We start from the raw sequence: 23,706 nt of genomic DNA on the forward strand, positions 1-23,706 counted from the left end.
GGAAATTCTAGGATCCATTGTGCATGCGAGCATGCACTCATGTGTGCACGAATCCTGGACATTCCTGGCCACACTAGCGCGGGCGACAGTCCTAGCTCTCGTGATGTACACAGTAATTTTGGATCACACGGGCTTAGGCGTGTAAATGGAAATGCATGAATACAAAGGATAAAATAGTGATCTTTGTAGCCTTAAGGATGTGATACAGATGGAATGAATGTACCTAGTGATCAAGTAGGGAAAAGGTAAGTCGCAGGTTTCATAGCCTGCAAAATAAGAAGACCGAGTGTACCAAAAAGATCAAGCAGAAAACGCAAGTCAGATTTCGTGACAGCAAAGTAGTTTGAATCAAGCAGCTTTCTCAATTGCTTCAATGCATTCCAAAACAGTTGCCTTGTTCGACATAGCTGTTACTATGGCCTCATGAATCGCCTTGTAGTTTTTTAAGAGTGACCCGGCAAACAAAGCCTGCAAATACACAAAACATTTCCCTCGATTATCACTACTATTTGCTACTAGAAGAAAGGCGTAATTGAATTGGCGTAGGACAGAGTTGGGCAGAGGAACTTATAATAGTTTAGCGGAAGCGAAAACACATGAAACTTAAACAATAACAAAAGTCTAACTGGAATCACTTCTGGGGCATCACACCAGTTCTTGGCCTCTCACCACAATAATCCCATGGCAGGATAAGAATTCCTATCTCTGGAAAACAAAGCTTTCCTATTCATCTACTCTTCATCCCTTTTGATTACTAGATTGCAAGGACATTTATAATGCCTTAAACCTTAAGAAGTGTTGAGAATGAATCTCACATTGATGAAAGGAGGGACATTGCATGGGCTTATAAGAGGTTTGGCTACTCTCCATATTGCCAATTGGTTTTATGGTGCATATCCCCCCGTTGTGTTATCCACCATGTTAGGCTTGAAAATTAGCTATACGTGAGGGGGCGTTTTTCAAGCTATACGTGAGAAGGCGTGTTGAGAATGAATCTCATATTGATGAAAAATTCCTTATACGTTGATGAAAGGAGGGACTTTGCATGAAAGTAAACTTATTATAGGAAACTAAATCTAATCCTAATCAAATTGGAAAGAATCTTAATTCTTATAAAAGTAGCAAATCAAAAGACGAAAGCTCTAAATATTAAAATACTAAAACACCCATTGATTTAGGAAGGCCACCACTTGTGTTCCGCATCATTTATTGTATACGTATACAGGAGGTTGTATGGTTATGAACTTACAGCCCATCTAGTAAGATTTTGCTGAGCTGCGGCTTGCTTCTGTTGATAAATCTCTGAACACGAGATATAAATAGGCAAGTCTCGGAACTTGGGGGTAGCATAAACATATTATCATGAAAGAAAACAATTAATCTTAGGAAAATGGTTGTTAACCTGTAGAGTGAAAAGATCAGCAGATTGGCCAGTCACTTTGTCATCTTTCAGACCTTCTGCTGCAAATCCAGCCATTGCTACAACCGCCAACCTAAAACGCCATAAAATTTATGGATTCAACATGATGTCTATCGCATAATTGGAGTGTAATTACGTATTGGATTTGTATTGATAAAGTTCATGTGAAGTGAAGACTCCGGAACAGGTAACCTTAATGCAAATCGACTGTTTGTGCATGAAACCGAATCAGATTAAATGAGGGAATATTGATATGTTTAACGGATTTACAGACAACAGCTGCACTATTCTCAAACGAACAAAGAGCTCATTTGTTGCACTTCACAAGTGGAATATTACTTGAGGAAAATGTTAAAGTTCCAGACCTTGCAGTAGCTATGACTCGACCCTCATATATTAAATACCTGTCTAGTTCCTTTGCATCGAGCTGCCTGCTGTATATCAGATTTTCAAGCCTTTCGTCAATAAGGTTGACATGCTCTTCCCAATATCGAGAGAATATCCCAGAATAGGAAGGCCCAGCAAACAAGCAACTATTCAAAGAGAGAATTCTTAATCAGCATGCAAATTGCCAAGAAAGCAACCAACAAAATCAAAGCATTATTTTATCAATCACAAATCATAACAAGTTTTATAGTCTCTGGTGTTAATTTAGTACCTAAAAAATGAGCAGCTTCATGACTAGCAATTCTGTTCTGATAATCCGGGAAAAATGACGAAAAGCCAGATATGGCAGCTTGAAGAAGCCTAAAGTGCAGTAGAATACAGATAAACTTTTATGGAAGAAAATACTGCCAAACTTATATATATATATATCATGAATTAAAATTACAATTCAATTCCATACAAAAAAAAAAGCTTTGTCTTACTCTTACCCAGGGGCAGTGCTTCCAACACCCAATATTGACTAAAGAGATGCTCCCAAGCATGGATGGCACGAAAAAACCCCAATCCTACAGCAGCAGTATTACGTGCGTGAAACCAAGATGCATGTCAGTAAGAACCCCGAGCCACAATCTCTGTAAAGTATGCGAAAGTTTGTCTCTAATGTCAATGTACGACTCTAATACTTCTCACAAAATGTCGAGCAGCTATATCTAGTTAAAAAATATTTGCAGAGGGATAGACTAGGACTACATAATTAATTGGATTCCTCAACCCCGGGCATATAACCTGATCATCTATTCAATCCATGCTTAATATGTGATCACATTCACAAGCAAAGGAACTAAGAAAATGCCTTCTACTAATACGAAAGATGATGCAAGAGAGACAAGTAATATTCTGACGCACCATGTTCCTCTCTCTTCCACAAGATCAAAGAGGGAGGTTTGCAAAGACAACTTTCCTCTATTGACTTGCAAGTAGCAAAACGCATACTTTCATCTGAACTATACAAAATTCCGTAAAAGAATCATTGCAAAAGTATATATATAGGAATACGAAAATGGCTCCTACTTAATCACTGTTGAGATAGTTGTATAAAACTTAAGATCAGAGGTATTTCACTTTGTTTGCATACCCATTCAACTATGGGTTGCCTGTATTTATAATAACAACTGAGGGTTGGAAAACCCTATTTACAAGGAGTTTCAAAACATCAAGGAATCCATAACAGAAAACTAGGGATTACAAGATTACAAATATACATCCTAGAAACAAGGAAACCTAATCAGTGAGGAGTTCAAAACCGAAACAACGTCTGAAAGAACGCTGGACTCCTCAAGGCACGGTAGAATTATCCTGAGGTTGACTTCGTCTAACAGCCCCCCGCAAGCTGACGGGTGGGGAAACAACCGGAAGCTTGGAAACCAGAAATTTAAACCTTGACGAAGATAACCCTTTAGTGAAAATGTCAGCCAGTTGGTCCTGAGAACAAACATAATGAACCAAAAGCTGCCCACGAACAACTTTCTCACGAACATAATGAAAATCAACTTCCAAATGCTTGGTTCGGGAATGGAAAACGGGATTGGAAGCAAGGGCAATCGAGGAGACATTGTCACACCAGATAACTGGTCGAACCATAGGCAAATGGAGATCACGGTATAACGACCGGAACCACGAGATCTCAGCAGCAGTATAAGCCAATTGACGATACTCCGCCTCGGCACTGGATCTTGAGACAGTCTTCTGCTTCTTCGAGCTCCAGGAAACAAGATTTGAACCCAAATATATACAAAATCCTCCAGTAGAATGACGAGTATCAGGGTTACCCGCATAATCTGCATCAGAGTAAGCTGTTAACTGGGCATCACCAGGTCGATATACTAAGCCATGATTAAACGTGGCCTTTAAGTAACGAAGTATGCGTTTAACCGCGGCCCAATGTGTGTTCTTTGGTGAGTGCATGAACTGGCACACCTGATTTACAGCATACGACAGATCAGGCCGAGTGAGGGTGAGGTACTGTAGAGCACCAACGACACTACGATATAAGTCGGGATGCTCATGGGGATCACCAACATGGGCACTTAATTTCTGACCAGTCACCACCGGAGTAGAAATAGGTTTGGCATCAGTGAATTTTGTTCTAGCTAGTAAGTCTAAGGCATACTTAGACTGACTGAGATGCATGGAATCAGCAATATATTGTACCTCAATACCCAGAAAATAATGCAAGGGCCCCAAGTCCTTCATTGAAAACAAACTGCCAAGTTTCTTGATCAAATGGGCCATTTGAGTAGAACTATTTCCGGTAATCAAAATGTCATCGACATAGACTAACAGAATAAGATAGACACCTCGTTTATTGTAGACAAACAAACTGTAGTCACAGGTGGATTCTTCAAAACCGAGTTGAAGTAAGAAGTCTGAAAACCGTTGAAACCAAGCCCTAGGCGCTTGTTTCAAACCATAAAGGGAACGTTGCAACTTACAGACATGGTTTGGAAACTGCTGATCAATGAAACCCGATGGTTGGCGCATGAACACATCTTCAGTTAAATAGCCATGCAAAAACGCATTTTGCACGTCGAGTTGGCGCACAGGCCATTTCTTGGACACGGCAAGACTCAACACAAGCCGAATGGTGGTGTGCTTAACAACAGGGCTGAATGTCTCATTATAATCCACTCCAGCTTTCTGGTGAAATCCGTTGGCTACTAACCGAGCTTTGTGACGCTCTATAGTACCATCGGCTCGTCGTTTAATCTTAAACACCCACTTATTTGGAAGCACATTCATGGTATGATGAGAAGGAACTAAAGTCCACGTCCCACACCGTTGTAAAGCATTGAACTCCTGGACCATTGCATGGCGCCATTCCGCATGCTTAACAGCCTGACTGTAACAAGTAGGTTCAACAGAAATAGAATCAACAGCAACATGCATAGCATACTTAGGGTTAGGTTTGATAACCCCTGACTTGAAACGAGTAGTCATGGAATGACCCGTATCACGAGGTTCATCAATATGCACAGGTCGAGAATCCACTAATACTTGCTCATTGGATGGAAGGGTGAGTTCTAAAGGTCGACTAGGTTCAACAGGGGACAAGGTTGGATTTGGCACAGTGGTGGGAAGTTCGGGACTGGTGGTTGTGACGTGTGGGATAGAGCCAGAAAGAGTTGGGCTAGGATTAGGCGAAGCAGATAGCGTAGGGTTACTAGGACAAGGAAAAGTAAAAAATAACGGGGGTTCAGAATGGTTACCTGGAAGATCAACACTTGCCGAAGAAGATGTGAGTCCCTTAAAAGGGAAGAAGTCCTCATCGAATAGGACATGGCGAGACACATAAACCCGTCTCGTGGACAGATCCAAGCATTTGTATCCTTGATGATTGAGTGAGTACCCGAGAAAAACACATGGGGTAGATTTAGGTTGCAGTTTATGTTGATTGTATGGTGTTAACCAAGGAAAACAACGACACCCAAAAACCTTCAACATGTCATAAGTTGGTTTCTTCTGAAAAATTTTCTCAAATGGTGAAGTGTTTGAAAGCACACGCGTTGGTAAGCGATTGATTAAATAAGTAGCAGTGAAACAAGCATCAACCCAATACTTATGTGGCATGAAAGATTTGGAAAGCATGACAATGGCAGTTTCAACAATGTGACGATGTTTGCGTTCTGCTAAACCATTTTGTTCAGGATGTTTAGGGCACGAAAATCGTTGTGAAATACCATGAGCAGCAAGAAATTGTTTGAACGCATGGCTTTTGTATTCACCACCTTCATCACATTGAAAAGTTTTTATTTTGCAGTTAAACATATTTTCAACTTTGGCTTTAAACTTGACAAAATTTTCAAACACTTCAGATTTTTGTTTCATGGGAAAAATCCAAGAATATCGCGAAAAATCATCAACAAACAAAACATAATAACGAAAACCTTCATTAGAAATAACTGGAGAACACCACACATCAGAATGTAAAAGTTGCAATGGAAATTCAGACATAGACTCGGAAATATTGAAAGGTAACCTAGTGCTTTTACCTAGAGGGCAGGACTCACAAAAGATTACATCACAGGCACCATGAAGAGGTACCATTTTATTGGAAACTAAAAATTTAAGGATTGGTGTGGCAGGGTGACCAAGACGAGCATGCCACTGTTGTGCCGAAGCCCGGACGCCCACACAGGCAGATACAGAATGCTTGAAATGTCCACTGCCATCTGAAAATGGGTACAACCCATTCTCACATCTCCCCCGGAAAAGCGTCTTCCGTGTCTTTAGGTCCTTGACAAGAAAAAAATGGGGAAAAATGAGTAGGTAACAGTCATTATCTAGGGTAAACTTATGGGCAGATAGTATATTAGTGGATGCATTTGGACAGTGAAGGACATCACGTAGAACAAAAGAGCAAGCATTAGTTTCAAGGTTATTTGAACCATAGTGTGCAATCGAGATACCTGCATTATTACCTACACCCCCCACGCCTTCATTACCATTGTATGCTTTGGGATTGATCAAGTTATGAAGATCAGGAGTGATGTGGGCATTGGCACCAGTGTCAAGGAGCCAAGAGCCATTCTGTTGTTTGTTCAGGGTGATAGGTGAGGACGTCATTGCGGAAAGACGTGTCGCTGGTATGCGGCCTTCGAATGCAGTGTTCATGCGTTGGTAGCAGTCAAGAGCAGGATGGCCTGGTTTACCACAGATTTGACACACGATTCGGTCTCCACAAGAAACAAACCTGTCTCCATTACTTTGGTTGTGCTGCGGAGCATTGTTGTTGCGAAGGTTATTTCCGCGCGGAGCAGCACCACGGTGGGAGGAGTTGCCGCGTCCTCCACCACGAGAACGTCCACCACCACGTCCACGTGAAGTCACAAAGGCATTGACAGCAGTGCCTTCAACCGAATGAACGGTGTATTCGGCCAGTCGCCTCTCCGTAGTCAGCAGCAAGGACTCAAGAGTTGGATAAGTGATAGGAGTGTCACGAGCTTGTGCAGCACTCACAGTCATCTCGAACGCGGGCCCAAGATTGTTCAACACAATCTGAACCAGTTCGTCGTCGCTCACAGGTTGCCCAGCTAGGGCAAGATTGTCAGCGAGAGCATTCATTCGATCCAGGTAATCCGCCACAGATAGATCACCTTTTTTTGTCTGCAACAACGAATTTCTCAGAAACAAAATTCGATTTTGAGACGTGGATGCATACCTTTGCTCAAGAGCTTCCCAGGTAGCTCGAGCCGTTCGTTTGCTTGCCACCACAGACAAGACAGAAGCAGTGAGAGAGCCATTAATCCAGCTAAGAATCATTTGATCCTGCTGCACCCAAGTTGTGTACGCAGGATTGACAGTAGCCGAACCATCAACATGTTTCGCAGGGCATAGCACCGTGCCATCAACGTAGCCCATCAGATCCCTACTTTTCAGAATAGGGAGAATTTGTGCCAACCACAGTGGGTAGTTGGTCCTATCTAATTTGATATTGACGACCGTGGAGAATGGCTGGAAGGTAGGAGGTTGGGGATTGGGGTGAACCACAGGAACAACGGGAACATTATTTTCAGCCATGGAAGCGGTGTTGGAAAAGCTAACAGGACTAGGATCTTTGTCGTTAGACAAAAAAGGCTCTAGAGACCATATAAAACTTAAGATCAGAGGTATTTCACTTTGTTTGCATACCCATTCAACTATGGGTTGCCTGTATTTATAATAACAACTGAGGGTTGGAAAACCCTATTTACAAGGAGTTTCAAAACATCAAGGAATCCATAACAGAAAACTAGGGATTACAAGATTACAGATATACATCCTAGAAACAAGGAAACCTAATCAGTGAGGAGTTCAAAACCGAAACAACGTCTGAAAGAACGCTGGACTCCTCAAGGCACGGTAGAATTATCCTGAGGTTGACTTCGTCTAACAAGTTGATGTATACTTTATATCTGGACTTACAGAGAAAAGGAGATATAATCAAATTTACCCCAGGAAGTTGGCCAGGAAGAAGACCTAAGAATCCTGTTGTCCCCACTACGGTGAATAGAAAGGCCGCCTGTAAGTATCACTGAACAATATTAACACTTCACAGAAAACTGGTCTGATACAAATCCCGTGTTTCATGAAATTTCGGATTCACAAAAAGGCAGTGACAGAAAAGAAGACAATGTTTGCACAAAAGACCATAAGAATAAGAAGCTGTGATGAAAATGCTAAAAGATTTTGGCACATGATGAAAGAATGCAAGTATTGCAACCCAAACCAGTAATACTTGCTTCATTTCTGACACTGGCAACTGCAGGAGTTTCTGCATTTTTAATCCCTAGAGTTGTCAGCTCCATTGTCCAAATGCATGCATAAATGTTGAATCCACTTGAAATTAGGAATCGAAATCAAAACAATTACGTAAATAAATGGTGTAGTAATTAAGAATCATGATAGAATACACTTTGAAAAGATGATGATCATGTAAACTTTGTTAGAGCTGCTCACTTGTTTAACACGTGGCTTAAGGGATTGAGATCATAAGAGATTAGGATTGACTGTACTTGTAAGCTATCAAGGAATGAAAGTGGACTGATATATAGCTAAAGTAATTCTGATATGAGTAGATATATCCATACTGATATGAATAGTATGGTTTCGTGGTGATAAGGGTTATCAGTTTGATTGTTTGACAAGGATTACATGATGGGAAGTATCCTTATCAAACACCACCATTTAGGATATATAATAGGGTCCCCTGGTCTCACACTAATTACGCACAAAAAGATATCAAGCCCCATTGATTGTAGCAGTGCATTCAGTCTGCGTTGAGAGTAGATGCAGCAATGGCGTCACAAGGTTAGTGGTTAATTTGGTATTGTGATTTACTTATTCCGCATGTATGGATCTTACAGATCATTCATTCAAGTATAGTACTTGTGATGGAGACTGACCGTACGCCGCGAGACGTGGCTGAGAACTCCATTTCTTGGCCCAGTCAATTTCACTAGCTGATCAAGTGCCTCTTTAACCGCACTGCTATCTTTCTGCAGCAACCAAATGCGTATACATTACTTGCCGATACATATATATGTCGACACACGCACGTACATATATAGCAATGCCAATTATGCCAATGGCCATGAGATTAATATTGCAAATTTTGAGTTGGATGGTTTTATTTTCCTCGGAGAAAAATCAATGATTCAAATGCATTAATGAATTATTTAGGCTTATATAACGAGTGATTTTCTTCAGAGAAATTACTAACTGCATTGCAACAAATAATGAAAAATAAATAAACGAAAGGGAAGAAGAAGAACCTTTGCAATGGCGGATTGGAGGGTGTTGAGGTCGACACCAGAAGGAGCAGCTGAGGAAGAAGCACTGATTCGCAACCGCTGAAGACGACGAAAGTCAGTGGAGGAGGAGGAGGCTACTAATAAACTGGAAGCAGAAGCAGCCTTTATAGACATGTCGAAGCAGCACCTCGTCATGCCTCTCCCTCTCACGTAATTATATGGAAACTAGGGAATGACTAGAAAAGAAAAAGGAAAAAAACGTTTTTTGTTGACAGTGGGATTTGAACCCACGCCCTTTCGGACCAGAACCTTAATCTGGCGCCTTAGACCAACTCGGCCATATCAACTGTGTTATTCTTCTTATCCCCTTAGCTTTATTTCTTTAGCCGAAGAGTTTGGGAAGTGAGCTTTACAACACAATTATTGGGTTACTTGTTAAGAATTCATTAAAATATCGGGTTTGATACAACAAAATCCATTAAGATAACGAATATGACATCAAAACGACACAAATACAACAAACATGACCCGTTTTCCTGGTCTACAATGAAATCTTACAAAAATAATACCAAATTATAATATCCAAAAACTGACCTATTTTGAATAGTTTTGGACATGATCCGTTAAGATAATGAGTATGACATCAAAAGGACATGAACACGACAACAAACATAACCCGTTTTCCAAGTCTACAATCAAATCTTAGAAAAATGACACCAAATTATAATATCTAAAAAGATGACCCCTTTTGAATCGTTTTGGACTCAAAAAGAAAAGATTATCTTTACTTGTGAATGGTTTTGAATATTTGGGAGAAGGTAGAGAGAAGGGGTCAGCTAGAGAGAGAGAAAAATGACTCATTGTTTCTAAAATTGTGTTTTTACCTTGAGCTTGTGCCTTTATTTATTACTTGTCCTCCAAGTTATACAAGTAATACAAGAGAAGAAATTTCTAAATCCTATATGATTCGTACTTTCTAATTTACATAATCACATTCCTAGAATAATACTATCACGTTTTTATTATAAATAAAAAAAATTAATGCAAATGCATGTATTCTAGCCACTCTAGAACTGCTCAAAGCCAGATTTGCCTTCAAATGAAGCTGTAGTCAGCCCAAGCCTTCATCCCTTTCGGGATAAACCCTCACCAAAAGCCTTTGTAATAGCTCTGCTACCTTGTCCTAGGCTTGCTGTAGTATCGATTTCTTTCTGTAAACTCATCTCTTTACCCCCTTTCTAAAAGCTCTCAAACCCCTTGATAAACCACAAAGATAGGAAGTTGCAAGACGATCAGCCTTGCCCGACCCTCTTTGTTTTTGTCTTTTCATTCATTAGCCTAGCAATATGTTGTATACTTCAAGTTGTATTCAGGTTATTTCTAGTAAGATGACTATTAAAAGACTCTCTCAGCTCTTGAATCTGATTCGAATATGTCTTCATAGTTCAAACCAGATCTAAGTTCTAAGCTCTCGGGCATGTAAGATTGATCATTTAAAAGTCCTTGGCCTCAAGGCATAAAAAAGAACCTTATGTGGACTTAACCCATCCACTACAAGCTTTGATAACAAGAAGTCTGAAGTTACTTGGGGCGCAAGTAATTGATCTATTTCTTAGTTTTATTTCTATTATATTATGTTATAGTAGAATGTTTGAGTATAGAAGGGATTCTAATGGGAAGCCTCAAGGCCTATATCTAAGGCCCTACAAAGGCACCTATTTGGGTTCATTCTGCTCTGCGGGCTCGGATAATCAGAAGTATAATGGTTATAACACTTCTGCAAACAATAAAACAGACATCATATATTCGAGTACTAGGTTAGTTCTTGATCGAAAGCCTCAAGGCCTACACCTAAGGCCCCACAAAGGCACTTGTCATAACTAACACGGCCTCTCGAATATATGTGCAACTAAACCTCAACATCCATTTTACATCTGCCATGCTAAAGATGGCAGTGGCACGCCTGAACACTTAAAAGTTAATCTTGATTGTAAGCCTCAAGGCCTACATCTAAGGCCCCACAAAGGCACCTTTCAAAGTTAACTCTGTCATTCTCTTTCAGCCTTGCCCGACAAGCCCGCCAGTGAAGCAAAAGCCCGACAGAAAGCATCAACCGACGCCAACCTCTCGGGGAGCTGTGTGCTCGTCGGCTAGGAAACATCCCCGACGGAAATTCTAGCCACGAACACATGGCAACTTGAGGCCTGTACTTATTATTATACTCATTGTTTAAAGTGCTAGACAAGAAGTTGGGGATTTCTTTTCTGTTCATTTTTTTGTTGTTTTTGCTTCATACTTTGTTAGATTATCTGTCGAATACTTGCAATCATACTATACGGCATCCTAGGGTCGTTCATGAGCTCAAAAACTTTTATTTATTCATAATATTCGACGAATAATCTACCAAAACACAAAGCAAGGGCGAGAGGTGCCATCTCACATGGCTCCAAAACTTATATTTATTGATAGTCTTAAGGGTAAATATTGTTTCTATGCAAAGGTCTTTGTTGGAGCCTCCAACTCCAATCCAAGTGGTGTGAGGTGCTCCTTTTCTTTTTAACAACCATCTCTCTCTCTCTCTCTCCCCCCCATATACCTGTTGTTGTCAAGATTATAAGAGGTAGGCCCTACACCGCCAACCAACTTTTTCTTTGTTTTCCTACCAAAATAAAATAAAAAAACAAAAGGACTAAATTTGGTCTTTGATGATGCTAGTTGCAATTCGAGGTTTATGGGGTTGGTACGCAATGTGATGGACCAAATGGAGTTAGTGTTCTACGTACGGCGCCCTTACTGCGCGATCTAGCGGGTGGTGGGACCTAAATATAAAGGTGAGTTGTTGTCCACCCACACACCACAAGAATTTCTCAAGGAATGACGATCTTTTTTTTTATTCTCTTTCAAAGATTCTTTAATCACATTTTTTATCGTGTATAGTGTGGTTAATTTTTTATAGGTACTGCTTATATTTAATTTTAAACAAAAAAATTTACAATGATTTCAGACCGTACGATATATGATGAACGGATGTAATTAGAAGATCCCTGAAATCCTCACAAAGAGAATCCAAAGAGGATCCTCATTCTTTTTCGAGCACATTAAGCATCGTCATGACTTTAAAACTTCATCATTGGTTGACTTGAGGTGGCCTTAAATCCTTCTTATTTGAAAATTTTAACGAAATACTCCCGTTATTGTTCATTTTTAATGAAAAATAAATTTTTACTCTAAAAAATCACTCATGATACTATTCACTTACAACGTCTTTTTATCATTTTGATTAAAACTCAAAGTTTTCAAGCTATTTTTCATTAGTTTTCCTTTCTTATTTTGGACAGTTTTCAACTTATTATTATCATCATCATCATGTGTCCACAAGGAAAGAAACAATTGCAACTTAGGGAACATTCACATCCATTTCAAAATTCAACTAACAATTAAACGTTTAATCTGCAAAAAAAAATAAACGACAAGTTTATTGCTCGAGGAGAAACCTTGTTCCCCAGATTTACGGAAATATCGTAGAAAGGTTATACAGGTACAAGGTATATAATATATATACAGCTACAGCGTACTCAACATTACATTACATTCAAAATCTTATAATACTTCATTTCTCCTAACTTTTGCATGACAAACCCCGATTAACACAATGGACGCATAAAACCACACCATTTTTCGTTATTTAAAAAGTAGAAACCTAAACCTAGCACGTTTGCAAACTAAATTAATAAATTTACCATAACCAGAATCCAACACGGAAGCTTTTTCCGTCTTAGAACGTAATATGTGCATGTCTATGTTCTTCCTTCAGATAGCCTTCAATTTGTTCAAGCGCCTGTCCAAGGGTACGGTAAAAGTAGAGATTAGAATAGGTAACAGATAACTTCAACCAAAACAACACATAATTTGTAACCAAGTAATGATATTTGGCAATGCTTATTGAAGGGCTAAAAGCGCTTCCAGAAAACTAAAGTGATCTGGCCGACGCTATGAAGAGAACATTCAAACTCCCTATGGGTTATAAAACCACTTTTAATGCTTATTCACCCAAGGACTTGCTTCGTTTTATTAAAAGTTTGATTTGCTTCTAACAAAAGCGCTTATGAGTAGAAGTGATTGTTACAAAAGCACTCCCAAATTGGCTCATAGCCCTGTTTTTGGTTTTTAAAAAGGATGATTAACAAGTATTCCTTTACATGGGAATGCAATATTGAGAGTCATAAAGAGAGAGGAAACCTCAATCACAATGGCAGTAGGTGTGAGATTGGATACATCTCTACAGCCCAATTTGGCTGCAATATCTGCACGACAGATAACGTAAGGAATCAATATCTTACAAGAGAAACTCTTTCGTTTACTAATTTTACTATGTCAAGAGAAGAATTAAAGTCGGAAGGCTGACATACTTTCCAAGGAAACCCTAGCATTGGCATTGGCATATGAATCACCTCTCTCTTCAAAAAGACTAGTCAGACGCATATAAGTCTGGATGGAAGGCAAAGTTTCAACATACCAATGAGTTGGTATCCTTTTCATTTGATAGATCAATAAGAAAGATGATGATTATTTCAGTGACAATTTTCAGCTAAACATAAACGGCTTACTTTTCTGTATGCATCCCCTGACCCGTGATGCAAAAGGGGGCGAGAGCCAGTTCCCACAGCTGCAATTCTCTGAGCCAAGGCTTCCAAGGGAACATCTAACCAGACACTAATCCCCTTCTTCATACACTTCCTGATGCACCAATATGTGTATAGTAAGTTATTACAAAGTTAATACAATTTGAGAGAATTCAAAAGCATAGAAATTTGTGTTACTACTAACCAGTTGACAGGGCGTACAACTGCACCTCCACCCGTAGAAACAACTAGACGATTCATCAAAGATAGTTTACGTAGCGCCTCAGTCTAAAAGGAATAAGTACAATTATACAATTATAAACCATGATTGCAGTAATGGAAGGGAGAGAAGAGTGGGAAAAAATAATCAACCTACAGTGCATAGCTACACTAATACGCTGCTGCTTCTTTATCTTCATGTATATTGAATGGACAACTACTAAGAATGTTTCAGTTTTTTATACATGTGCATGCATGTACATGAGGTGTACGGCATTGTATAGGACCTACAACTTCCACTTTTTATTACGAGCGACACTTCATCGAACTATGCCATAACACCACCAATCATGAGACACCAAATTTAAAAATTACAAACTGATTACACATGGTTTCATACAACAACAACAACAAAGCCTTTTTCGCAAGTGGGGTTGGCTACACATGGTTTCATAATAATAAAAAATTAAGCAGTTTTGAGTTCTAACTGATAATCAGACATTTTTTCTATTAATACATAATGAATCATTAGGTAACAGATAGTCTCCAAACATGAAATCTGCAAAAATATGAATCAACGGAAATAGTTTGCAACTGACCTCCTTATCTCTGAAAAAGCCCTCTCCATAGAGCTTGAAAATTTCAGCGACGGAAGTTCCACCAACTTCATGCTCCACCAATGAATCACTAAAGCATCCACAAGAATATACCAAAATACAGAAAACCGTTTAGTAAAAAGTAACATAAACTGATACCCTAAATAAGCCACTGCAGATAGACTTAGAAAAATGAGATAATTGACAGAAAAGAACTATTTGTCCTTCCCTTCATTCTTTATGCAATCCTGACAGAGCATGCACTTTTTCTATAAAGACCAAACTCGAAAGTAGGCAGATTAAATACCTATCAATGAACGAATAACTAAGTGATTGCGCCATAATCTTGCCAACGGTTGTTTTCCCAGATCCCATCATACCTGCAACTCAGAATTAGTTTATTAGTGCACAGTAATTATATCCCAGACTAAATATAAATGGCTTATAAAGAGATTTACCAACTAGATATATACAACGTCGATTCAAATATGGCTCGATTGCTAGTGCCTTATTCTGCAATTTTATAACTTCTAGTTAGACAGATGCATGTGTGTGCCACACAAGAATAAATAAGTAAATGTATATGGTTTTGCTTTATCTTTGAACCAGGGTTCACATTCTCATTTGACAGGAGATAGATTCTGTTATTTATCAAGACCAAAGGGGGTTTGATTTACAGGATTTCATGGCCCAAACAAACTCGAAAAAGGTGTGTCATACCTTCAAAACCAGTGATTGATCAGAAGTATGAAAGTTTCCAGATTCCACTGTTGAAGCTACACAAGTGAGATTTGAAATAACAAGTCAAACCTCAGAAAGAAAATAAATTGCGTAAAGATTTTTCCAGATTACAAGTAAGATTTTCTGTTATCATGAAACGGAAACCTCATTAAAACAGATTCTCAAGCCTTGAGGTCATCACACTCCAGAATTCTCAAAAGATAACCAATTCTGTTACGCATATGAAATTGTATACGATAAATATATTGAAAACAAATTAATTCCATTTTGGGTTCAAAGTTGCAGAATTTTACTGTTAGGAACTTAAGTTGAGATAAAAAAGAATGCGCGTCACAGTTGTAAAGCTTCTCATGGCTGAGGCTAAATTACTAGGGTTAAAAATATTATTAGTTTTCTTAAACTCAATGGGGGCACACCTAACATAAGTTAGGTAGACGATTAGGACAGCAACTTACTTGGGACTCAATGCAACAAAACTAATACAAATCTGATTACTTTTCCTTTACCAAAGAGTAATTATTCCTTGGATATATTCATTAAATTTTGTGTCTTTAATCCTTCATCTTATGCAATTTCAACACCAAGATTGAAATTAACCAACTTTCAATCACCAAATAAACATTACAAATCACGGTTAAACACTACCAAAAATCCAATACATATATATATTGAATTGAATTGAATTGAACAAGTTACTTGGAAAGTTGTTGTAAGAGCACGAAACCTCCAAAGCGACATGTAGTTGTCGATTAGAGACTTTTGAGGTTGGTAGGTGAGCGGCTGCAGCTGCAACAAGCACCTGGGTCATGTTTTGGTCCTTTAATCTCCGAGAGAAGGCGGCCGACGTGCTCTTCGGCCGCCGCCTCCTCGCAACCCTGTCGGAATCCACCATCCATGTTGAAATTTGCAATCTCGGCGCAACCGTAGCCGCCTCCATACTCATCCTCCCTCAAACAAGCAGCTCAACGGCTGTGATTGCACCGCCACCGCAGTCAGATAAAACTATTCAATCTCGAAAAATGTGATACAAATCTAAACGAAAAGCGGCGGCGCAACAAACAGACAAACAAACATTTGATATCAACAATTGGATTGGAGGAGTTTCGGAAAGACGAGCGGGGGCACGTACCTCTACGGCTTACCAAAAGCAGAATCAACGACACAGAGATGTGAGTCGTTTTTCACGCTATGCTGTTTCTCTCGCGCTCGCTCATGCCTCTCTGCAACCATGTTGTTTATTTAAAGCGTTGGTGCCTCTCGCTGAGCCTAGTCATCAGAATTCGGTTTTTCATTTGTTTTTGTTACAACACCGGCGGGGGTACGCACTATCTCTGTGCCCCCGAGGGGTTGGTCCTACTGGTGGTAATGGTAGTGCTATCTGACGGACTGAATCATTTGTATTTTTTATTTCTTTTATATTTTAAAATTAATGGGGTACGTGGCAGTGGCATGCGGGTAAGATTGGCAAGAGGCTGTGACTTCTCCGCATGCTACCAACCCCTCGTAGGCGTAGGCATTATCAAATGGTGATGTTAGGGTTGGTAGCTTTGCATAAGCGTCAACTTACTCGCGGGTCTCTGGTCCCTGGTTGGTGGGTGGGTGGACTCGACGACGACGCACGAAGAGATTTTTCAATGTACTCAAAACATAAGCTACTGTACCGCATATTTTTATACAAGTAGTAAGATTTTTATGTTAAAAAATAAAATTTTTTACTACTTATATAATAACATATGATATATCATTCTGTGTTACAGGGGCAAAAGTAAAAATTTCTTCTAAACTGGAAGTGCTTTGTAATTTCCATTTTCTAGTGATTTATTTTGGAACCAGGTATTGAAACTGGAAGCAATGCACTGCAACTATCCGGGTCAGGTTTACATGTTCACACTTGTAATCCTACCGTACCCGCGGCAGGGAAATACCTTACCATTGTTGACCCCTAATATTATAAAGTAGGTAAAAGTAAAATCTATTTCATTCCATTTTTCTTATTGTATGTAATATTATTTGTTCAAAAAAAAAAGATAAAAACTATTCTTACATGTGATAATATAAATGAACCACATTTAATTAGAACGTGTCACATAGATTATCAACTTAATCTGACAAAAATACATGTAACGATATAAGCAACCTCGGGCTTGTTTTCGGTTTGCTAACCAAACCGAAAATACCAAGCCAAAAACTGAATCGAAGTTTCGGTTAACTTATAAATCAAACTAAAACCAAACCAAAATTTTCAGTAAACTAAAAAATTGGAATGGTTTGGTAAACTCAAAATTTGGTTTGGGCTTTCGTTTGTTGGGCAAATTTTTTGGGCTTTTCCAATTCTAGCTCATTTTTAAGTGTAACGTAAATTGTAGCAATGATCCATCAACTTTAATCAAATTGAAGCAATAGTCCCTCAACTAAAAATTCATTCCCATTAATCCCTCAACTCATCAAAATGTGTAGTTATGATCCTTTTTGTCAACTCCTTCAGAATTTTGTCAAAATGAGTTATGTTTGAAGGACCATTGCTACAATTGAGTTAAAGTTGAGGGACCATTGCTCTAATTGGATTAAAGTTGAGAGACAATTTCTCCAGTTGAGAGACAATTTGCCCCTTGATTTAGCCTCACGTGCATGTCACATGACTCATTTTGACAGAAGTTCTAATAGAGTTGACGAAAATAATCATAGTTGCACGTTTTGATGAGTTGAGGAACCAATGGTAATGGATTTTGTCACAACCCGTCCGGAAATATTATATTTTTAGGCATGAAATTTCAAATATGCCCTTGGACGTTTTGAGTTGTGTTGTGTGGTTTAGACTTAGGTTGTGGACCAATATGTTAAGTTATAATTATTTTGGACCAATTAGAACTAAACTTTCCTAGTTTGTGGTTGGTGGTTGTTGCCAACTTGGACCACACATTCACTCACACACATACACATCACTCCCGTGCTTTCTCTCTCTCCTCCCTCTCAGACTTCTTTCCATTTTCCATACAAGTCGTACGAACGAACTTCGAACTTAAGCTTTCATGCATGGATCGAGTCAATAAGGTAATTTTTGAACTCCTTGCAAGCTTTTGACTTCATTTACACTAAGACATGAAACCTTTGATTTCATAAGGACTAAGAATCCCCGATTTGGGGTACTGTTCATGTGGTCGTAATTATGGATGTTTCAGGAGATTTGAAGCTTGTAGGAAGCTTTAGAACATCCTTACGAAGCTCGGAGAAGTAAATTGGACGTCGGGAATTTGAGATTGGCGAGTTTTAAGTTTGGCCGGATTATCGGAGCTTTTTCCGGCGAGTTCCCGGAGTTTTAGGGTCTAAAAGTGGTAAGGTTTTATTCTACTCCTTCAGGGCTTCAATTTGATATAAATTTGGTGAATTTTGGTACAAAAATGAAGAAGTTATAAGGTTTTAAGGTTTTTCTAGTTTTCGGTGACGGCAACGGTCGCCGGAGTTCGAAGGTAGGAGACGACGGAATATTCCGTCAAAATTGACGAGATATTCCTAACGCTGACTAACGGCGTTGGTTGATTTTAACGGTATATGCTTATAGTTAACGGAATATTCCCTAACGCCGTTAGGGAATCCGTTTGGTGTGCCAGGCACATGGCCGCGCGTGGGGGCGCGTCTGGCCGTGCCTTGGCCGGCTCGTGAGGGCGCGTGGGTGGTTGAAATTTTTTTCTAAAAATTTAGAGATGTTCCTGAGGTTGAGTAGATCATGGTGGTATATTCAAATACCCCATTTGAGCAATGTATGAGAAGTTATTTCCTAGTTTTGTGTACGTGTTTTAAATAACGTTTATTGAGTTATTTCGCATATAGGTGAGACCTATCCTGAGGACGAGCGCCATCAATCGAGGCTCGGGGGCTACGACCCTTCGACATACCAGTGAGTGGGCTTTTGGTTTTCCGTATATACCTATATACTTGAGATTTTTCCCAGAAAATGAATTTGAATGATTATACGCTTTGAAATACCATGCAAAGTATCTGCCTATTTTATTTATGCATTAGTAGTTGCATATACTTATAATTGGTGCTGCGGACGCACAGATAAGTGCTAGGTAAGTTCATGAATTAAAGATTGAGATTACTTCAGTTATGTGAAATATGATGTGATGTATTGAGAGCTCATAAACCTGCACCCCGGTGTTAGTGCTCCCACCTAGAGTTAGGGCATAGTCCTTCACGTGATGTTCACCTCCCGCACCGTATGCTCACCTTGGATCCAAGTTAGGTGCACAGGCTTGTCGTACATACCACTTTACTTGGTTTCGACTCATAGGTGACCCGCAATCATTCGCACAACCTTCACGTGATCGTAGCACTAAAGCATATTTACTTTACACCTAGTCTTGTCATACAGATCACTGTAGGTGGTTCCGACTCGTATGCAGGATTTGATTTGATATGATTGAGATTGGTTATGAGCTATATATTCAGCAGTGCAGTTTGAATTAGAGAGATTTGGCTGATGCGATATTTGACATTTATATATTTTGCCTGGTTAACCTATAGCATTGCATTGAGATATTTTAGCATGGTATACTTCTATGGATTTTCATCTTGAGTATGATTTCGAATACAGCTTATTATTATTATTATTTTCTGGAAAATTATACAGGTTTTACGACGAAGGGTTAGAACTTTTGAGAAATGAAATGATTTTGAAAAGCTTTGTTTTTGCCCACTTACACTTTCTGTTTTGCGCCCCTCTAGGTTTTAAGTAGAAGTGCTTTGGTGGATCATGAGGATTTTGACGGGGGTTCTGACAAAACATCACCATGTAGGATCACCCTCGGGTGTTGTACTATTAGTACTTGTCCTGCTTGACTGCACTTAGACTATTTATGCTCTAGTTGTGTATTTCGCACTTAATCTCTCACTAACACTCTATCTTAACTAATTCTGCTAGTAGTTTAGTTTTTATTCCTTCGCAATTCCATTTTATCTCTATTGCTTCCGCACTGTGCACATGGTTACGTCACTCCCACATGACGACCAGCATGCCCTGATTTAAGTCGAGGTGTGTCAGATTTTTAGTTGAGGGACCATTGCTTCAATTGGGTTAAAGTTGAGGGACCATTGCTACAATTTTTTTATGTGAGTTCGATGATTTGAATTTGAGTCACAAATTTTTATGTAACTTCAAAATTTAAATGGCATAATAAATAAGTTAAATTCAAGTTAAAAGTTGAAATGGAAAGCAACTAGCGAAATTTAAAAAGTTACATAAAAAAAACCAAAATCATAAGGATGAGAGAGAGAGAGAGAGAGAGAGAGAGAGAGAGAGAGAGAGAGAGAGAGAGAGAGGACTAATCGAGTCATCTGTTAATGGGTTCTTAACAGATTTACCCGCTGGTAATCCGTTTCAACCCATTAAGAAAAAAACTTAAATCATAAGGATACGAGAGAGAATGAGTCGATATGGTGAGAGAGAGAGAGAGAGATGACTAATCGAGTCACCTGTTAATGGGTTCTTAACAGATTTACCTGCTGGTAATCCGTTTTAACCCATTAAGAAAAAAAATAGTTTGGTAACTTTAAACTACTTAAAAAACCTTACTACAATAGCCATAGGGTTTAATTTCATACAAGTGATATTAAATCATTACCGTTGATCAATGTTAGTCAACGGTCAACGATGGTATGGCAGCCAACAATCAAGGGTAGTGAACTTGGACCCCTCATTATGAAGTTTTTTTAATGTAATTTGATTTTTCCTACAAAATACCAAAGCACATTAAAAAAATTCATAATAATTAATTTACAAGTGTGAAAAATATGCAAACACACGCGATCCCATCATCTCTGTTTTGACGATTGGTACATCATTGTTTGGAATTTTTACACCCTCCAAACCCTCGTGAATAATATTTTGGGGCATTCAAAATAAATAAAAATTCATAATAATCAATGTTAAGTGTATAAAATGTGAAAAGAATATACATGCGCTCGTGATTACATCATATACGCTTAAACAATGGTTACATCATCGTTTAGATTATGAAACCCTCCAAACCCATATGAATAATGTTTTATGTTTGAGTGCAAATTTACAAAAAATTATAATAATTAATGTAAGAAACAAGTGTGAAAAATGTTACAAAAATATACAAACGCTCATAATGACAAGATCTACAACTATCATGAAGAGCTCAACTCCAAAATTTGACACCATAATCCATAAACTCTAGATTTATATTTGACCATAGATTGTCGTTTACGTTTACACTTCATTCTTCTCAACGGACTTCCTTTTTCTAGATTTTCTTTTTTTGAAAACATGATTTTTTTTTTGTGGATGCAGAAAGATGAATGGTTCCGATTGTTGATATCATGTTCTGACATTTACAATTAACTAAAATATGAGTAGTCATCATATATTTTATAGAGACTTTATAAACTCCGAGCAATATTTTCACTAACCGTAAAAATTTGAACGTGATATTAATGTCCAAACCATTTATCTTTCTTCATCCGCTACAAGATCATGTTTTCAAAAAAGAAAATCTGAAAAAGTGAAATCCAGTGAGAATAATGAAGAGTAAACTTAAACAACAATCAATGGTTAAATATAATCGGAGTTGAATTGTCATAGCCCGTCCTAAGTATATATTTATCGACGGCGTGAGTTGACGGAAATACCCTGAACGTTAGTTGTGTAATGTGGTTTAAGGGTAGCTTTGGGTTAATACACTTAAATCCTAATTGTTTGGAACCAATTAGGATTAAGTTATGTTTTCTTTTGGTGGTTGACCAATCCTAGGCCACACACACTCTCCATCTCTCTCCTCTCCCCCGTGTCCTCTCACATCTCTCGGACTCTCACTCTCTCTCTCTTCCTTCTTATGTACGGACAAGGGCAAGAACACCCCAAACCTAGTAGATCGAGGTTGAAAATGGTACCATTGTGTTCCTAAGGTCCTCGTGAGTTCAAAGGTACCAAAAATAAGTAAGGTTACCTTCGATTTCACATAGAACCACAAAGTCAGATTCCATGCACTGTTCATGCAACTTTTATTCTTCGATTTTCAGGGAATTCGAAGCTCATAGAAGGCTTAAGGAGGTCCTCATGAGCCTTGGGGTAGTTCGTTGGAAGAGTTTGGACGTCGGAGGGCCGAGATCGAAGCTTTTCAAGTCGACCAGATTATTGAGTTTCCTCAGGTAGATTCTAGTGGAATTCAAGGCTTAAAAGTAGTATAAAGTGATTGTAGATGTCCTTAGCTTCATTTTGGTACAAATTGCATGAAAAATGGTTGAGAAACGAAGGAGAATAGTGAGTTTGAAGGTCTGCCCAGAATCCGGCGCTGGTGAACAGTTCCGGTGTCTGGAGGTTGAAGATGATGCACGTGTTGGGTGCGTGAGGCCGTGCCCTCCCCGACTTGTGGGGGCGCGTGAGCCTCCTAAAAATTTATCAAAAAATATCACGATGTTCGTGAGGTTGTGTAGGTCACGTTAGTATATTTAAATACCAAAATTGAGCAATGGATGAGAATTTATTAGCTAGTTATGTATATGTGCTTTAAAATAACGTTTTTATAGTTAATTCGCATATAGATGAGACTTATCCTGAGGACGAGCGTATCCACGGGCGACTCGGAGGCTACGACCCTTCGACATATCAGTGAGTGGGCTTTTGGTTTTCAATATATATTTATATACTTGATATATTTCCCAGAAATGCATTTAAATGAAAGTATGTCTTCAATTTCCATGCCAAATGCCTTTATACTTTGGTAATGCATTTTGTTGATGCACAAAACCGGAGCGGTCTTGGAACAACGTAAATCCGACCGTGAATCTGCAAGAACGCTCAAGAACACGAAGAACACAAAGAACACAAGGATTTTATCGTGGTTCACCCCAATGTTTGGGCTACGTCCACACTGTAGTTGATTCTGTTTCTCTGTAATTGTATGGATACAAGTGTTTGAGGGGAAGTCCCCCAGAGAGAGAAGAGAAGGGAGAGGAGAGCCTCGGTGGTGTGAGGTCTCTCCTGAATGTAATGAGAGCTTCTCTTAGCCTTCTTAGGCTTGGCTCTTTTGCCTCCCTTAGAATGAGGGAATGAGTCCCCTTTTATAGAATAAGGGGCTCCTCCTCTTTTACAAAGTATGGGCTTTAGTGTGAGGCCCAAATACAAGGCCCAAGGCCCAAATATACGAGGCCCTAAATATGGTATAAACAGTAGTCCCCCAAGTCTTCAGTCAAGAGAGTCTTTTGGCTGGAGACTTGAAATTCAGTCCATGTGTGGGCCGAAGTAACTAGATGTTATCTTGAACTGATGCTCGATATGAGGCGGTGCTCAATCTGAAATGATGCTCAACTGTCACATGTTGTGAGGCCGCTTTGCTTGTAGCTTATGTTGCCTTGGTTGGCTTGGCTTGTGGCGTTTGAAGGTGAAGGAGTCCCTTTTATAAAATAAG

At 39.0% G+C, this 23,706-nt stretch overlaps 1 protein-coding gene, 1 non-coding gene and 1 pseudogene across 2 annotated transcripts; all 3 read right to left on the minus strand.

The window, feature by feature from the left end:
- Positions 1 to 348: 348 nt before the first annotated feature.
- On the minus strand, positions 349 to 9,973 carry LOC126631001 (uncharacterized; annotated as a pseudogene).
- Positions 9,363 to 9,443, minus strand: TRNAL-AAG (transfer RNA leucine (anticodon AAG)). Its single transcript has one exon. It is a non-coding gene; the product is annotated as a tRNA-Leu (tRNA).
- A 2,581-nt stretch (positions 9,974 to 12,554) lies between the features above and the next one.
- Positions 12,555 to 16,625, minus strand: LOC126631087 (shikimate kinase, chloroplastic-like). The gene is made up of 11 exons (XM_050301276.1): positions 16,404 to 16,625; positions 15,971 to 16,243; positions 15,254 to 15,309; positions 14,992 to 15,046; positions 14,841 to 14,913; positions 14,537 to 14,624; positions 13,924 to 14,006; positions 13,704 to 13,833; positions 13,506 to 13,584; positions 13,336 to 13,400; positions 12,555 to 12,934 (listed from the first exon to the last, which is right to left on the minus strand). Exons 2-11 carry the CDS (start codon positions 16,215 to 16,217, stop codon positions 12,872 to 12,874), a joined length of 939 nt encoding a protein of 312 aa, XP_050157233.1. The 5' UTR covers positions 16,218 to 16,243; positions 16,404 to 16,625; the 3' UTR covers positions 12,555 to 12,871.
- Between the last annotated feature and the right edge of the window lie 7,081 nt (positions 16,626 to 23,706).

This window comes from Malus sylvestris, chromosome 1 (assembly GCF_916048215.2).
Source record: "Malus sylvestris chromosome 1, drMalSylv7.2, whole genome shotgun sequence".
Taxonomy (NCBI): Eukaryota; Viridiplantae; Streptophyta; class Magnoliopsida; order Rosales; family Rosaceae; genus Malus; species Malus sylvestris.

Bases quoted from the DNA above. Each gene is read 5' to 3' on its own strand.
- LOC126631087 (XM_050301276.1), bottom strand. From the start codon at position 16,217: ATGAGTATGGAGGCGGCTACGGTTGCGCCGAGATTGCAAATTTCAACA. The intron at 15,047-15,253 runs GTATGACACACC...ATAAAATTGCAG, and splicing joins ATCAATCACTGGTTTTGAAG to AATAAGGCACTAGCAATCGA. The intron at 14,914-14,991 runs GTAAATCTCTTT...TCTGAGTTGCAG, and splicing joins ACGTTGTATATATCTAGTTG to GTATGATGGGATCTGGGAAA.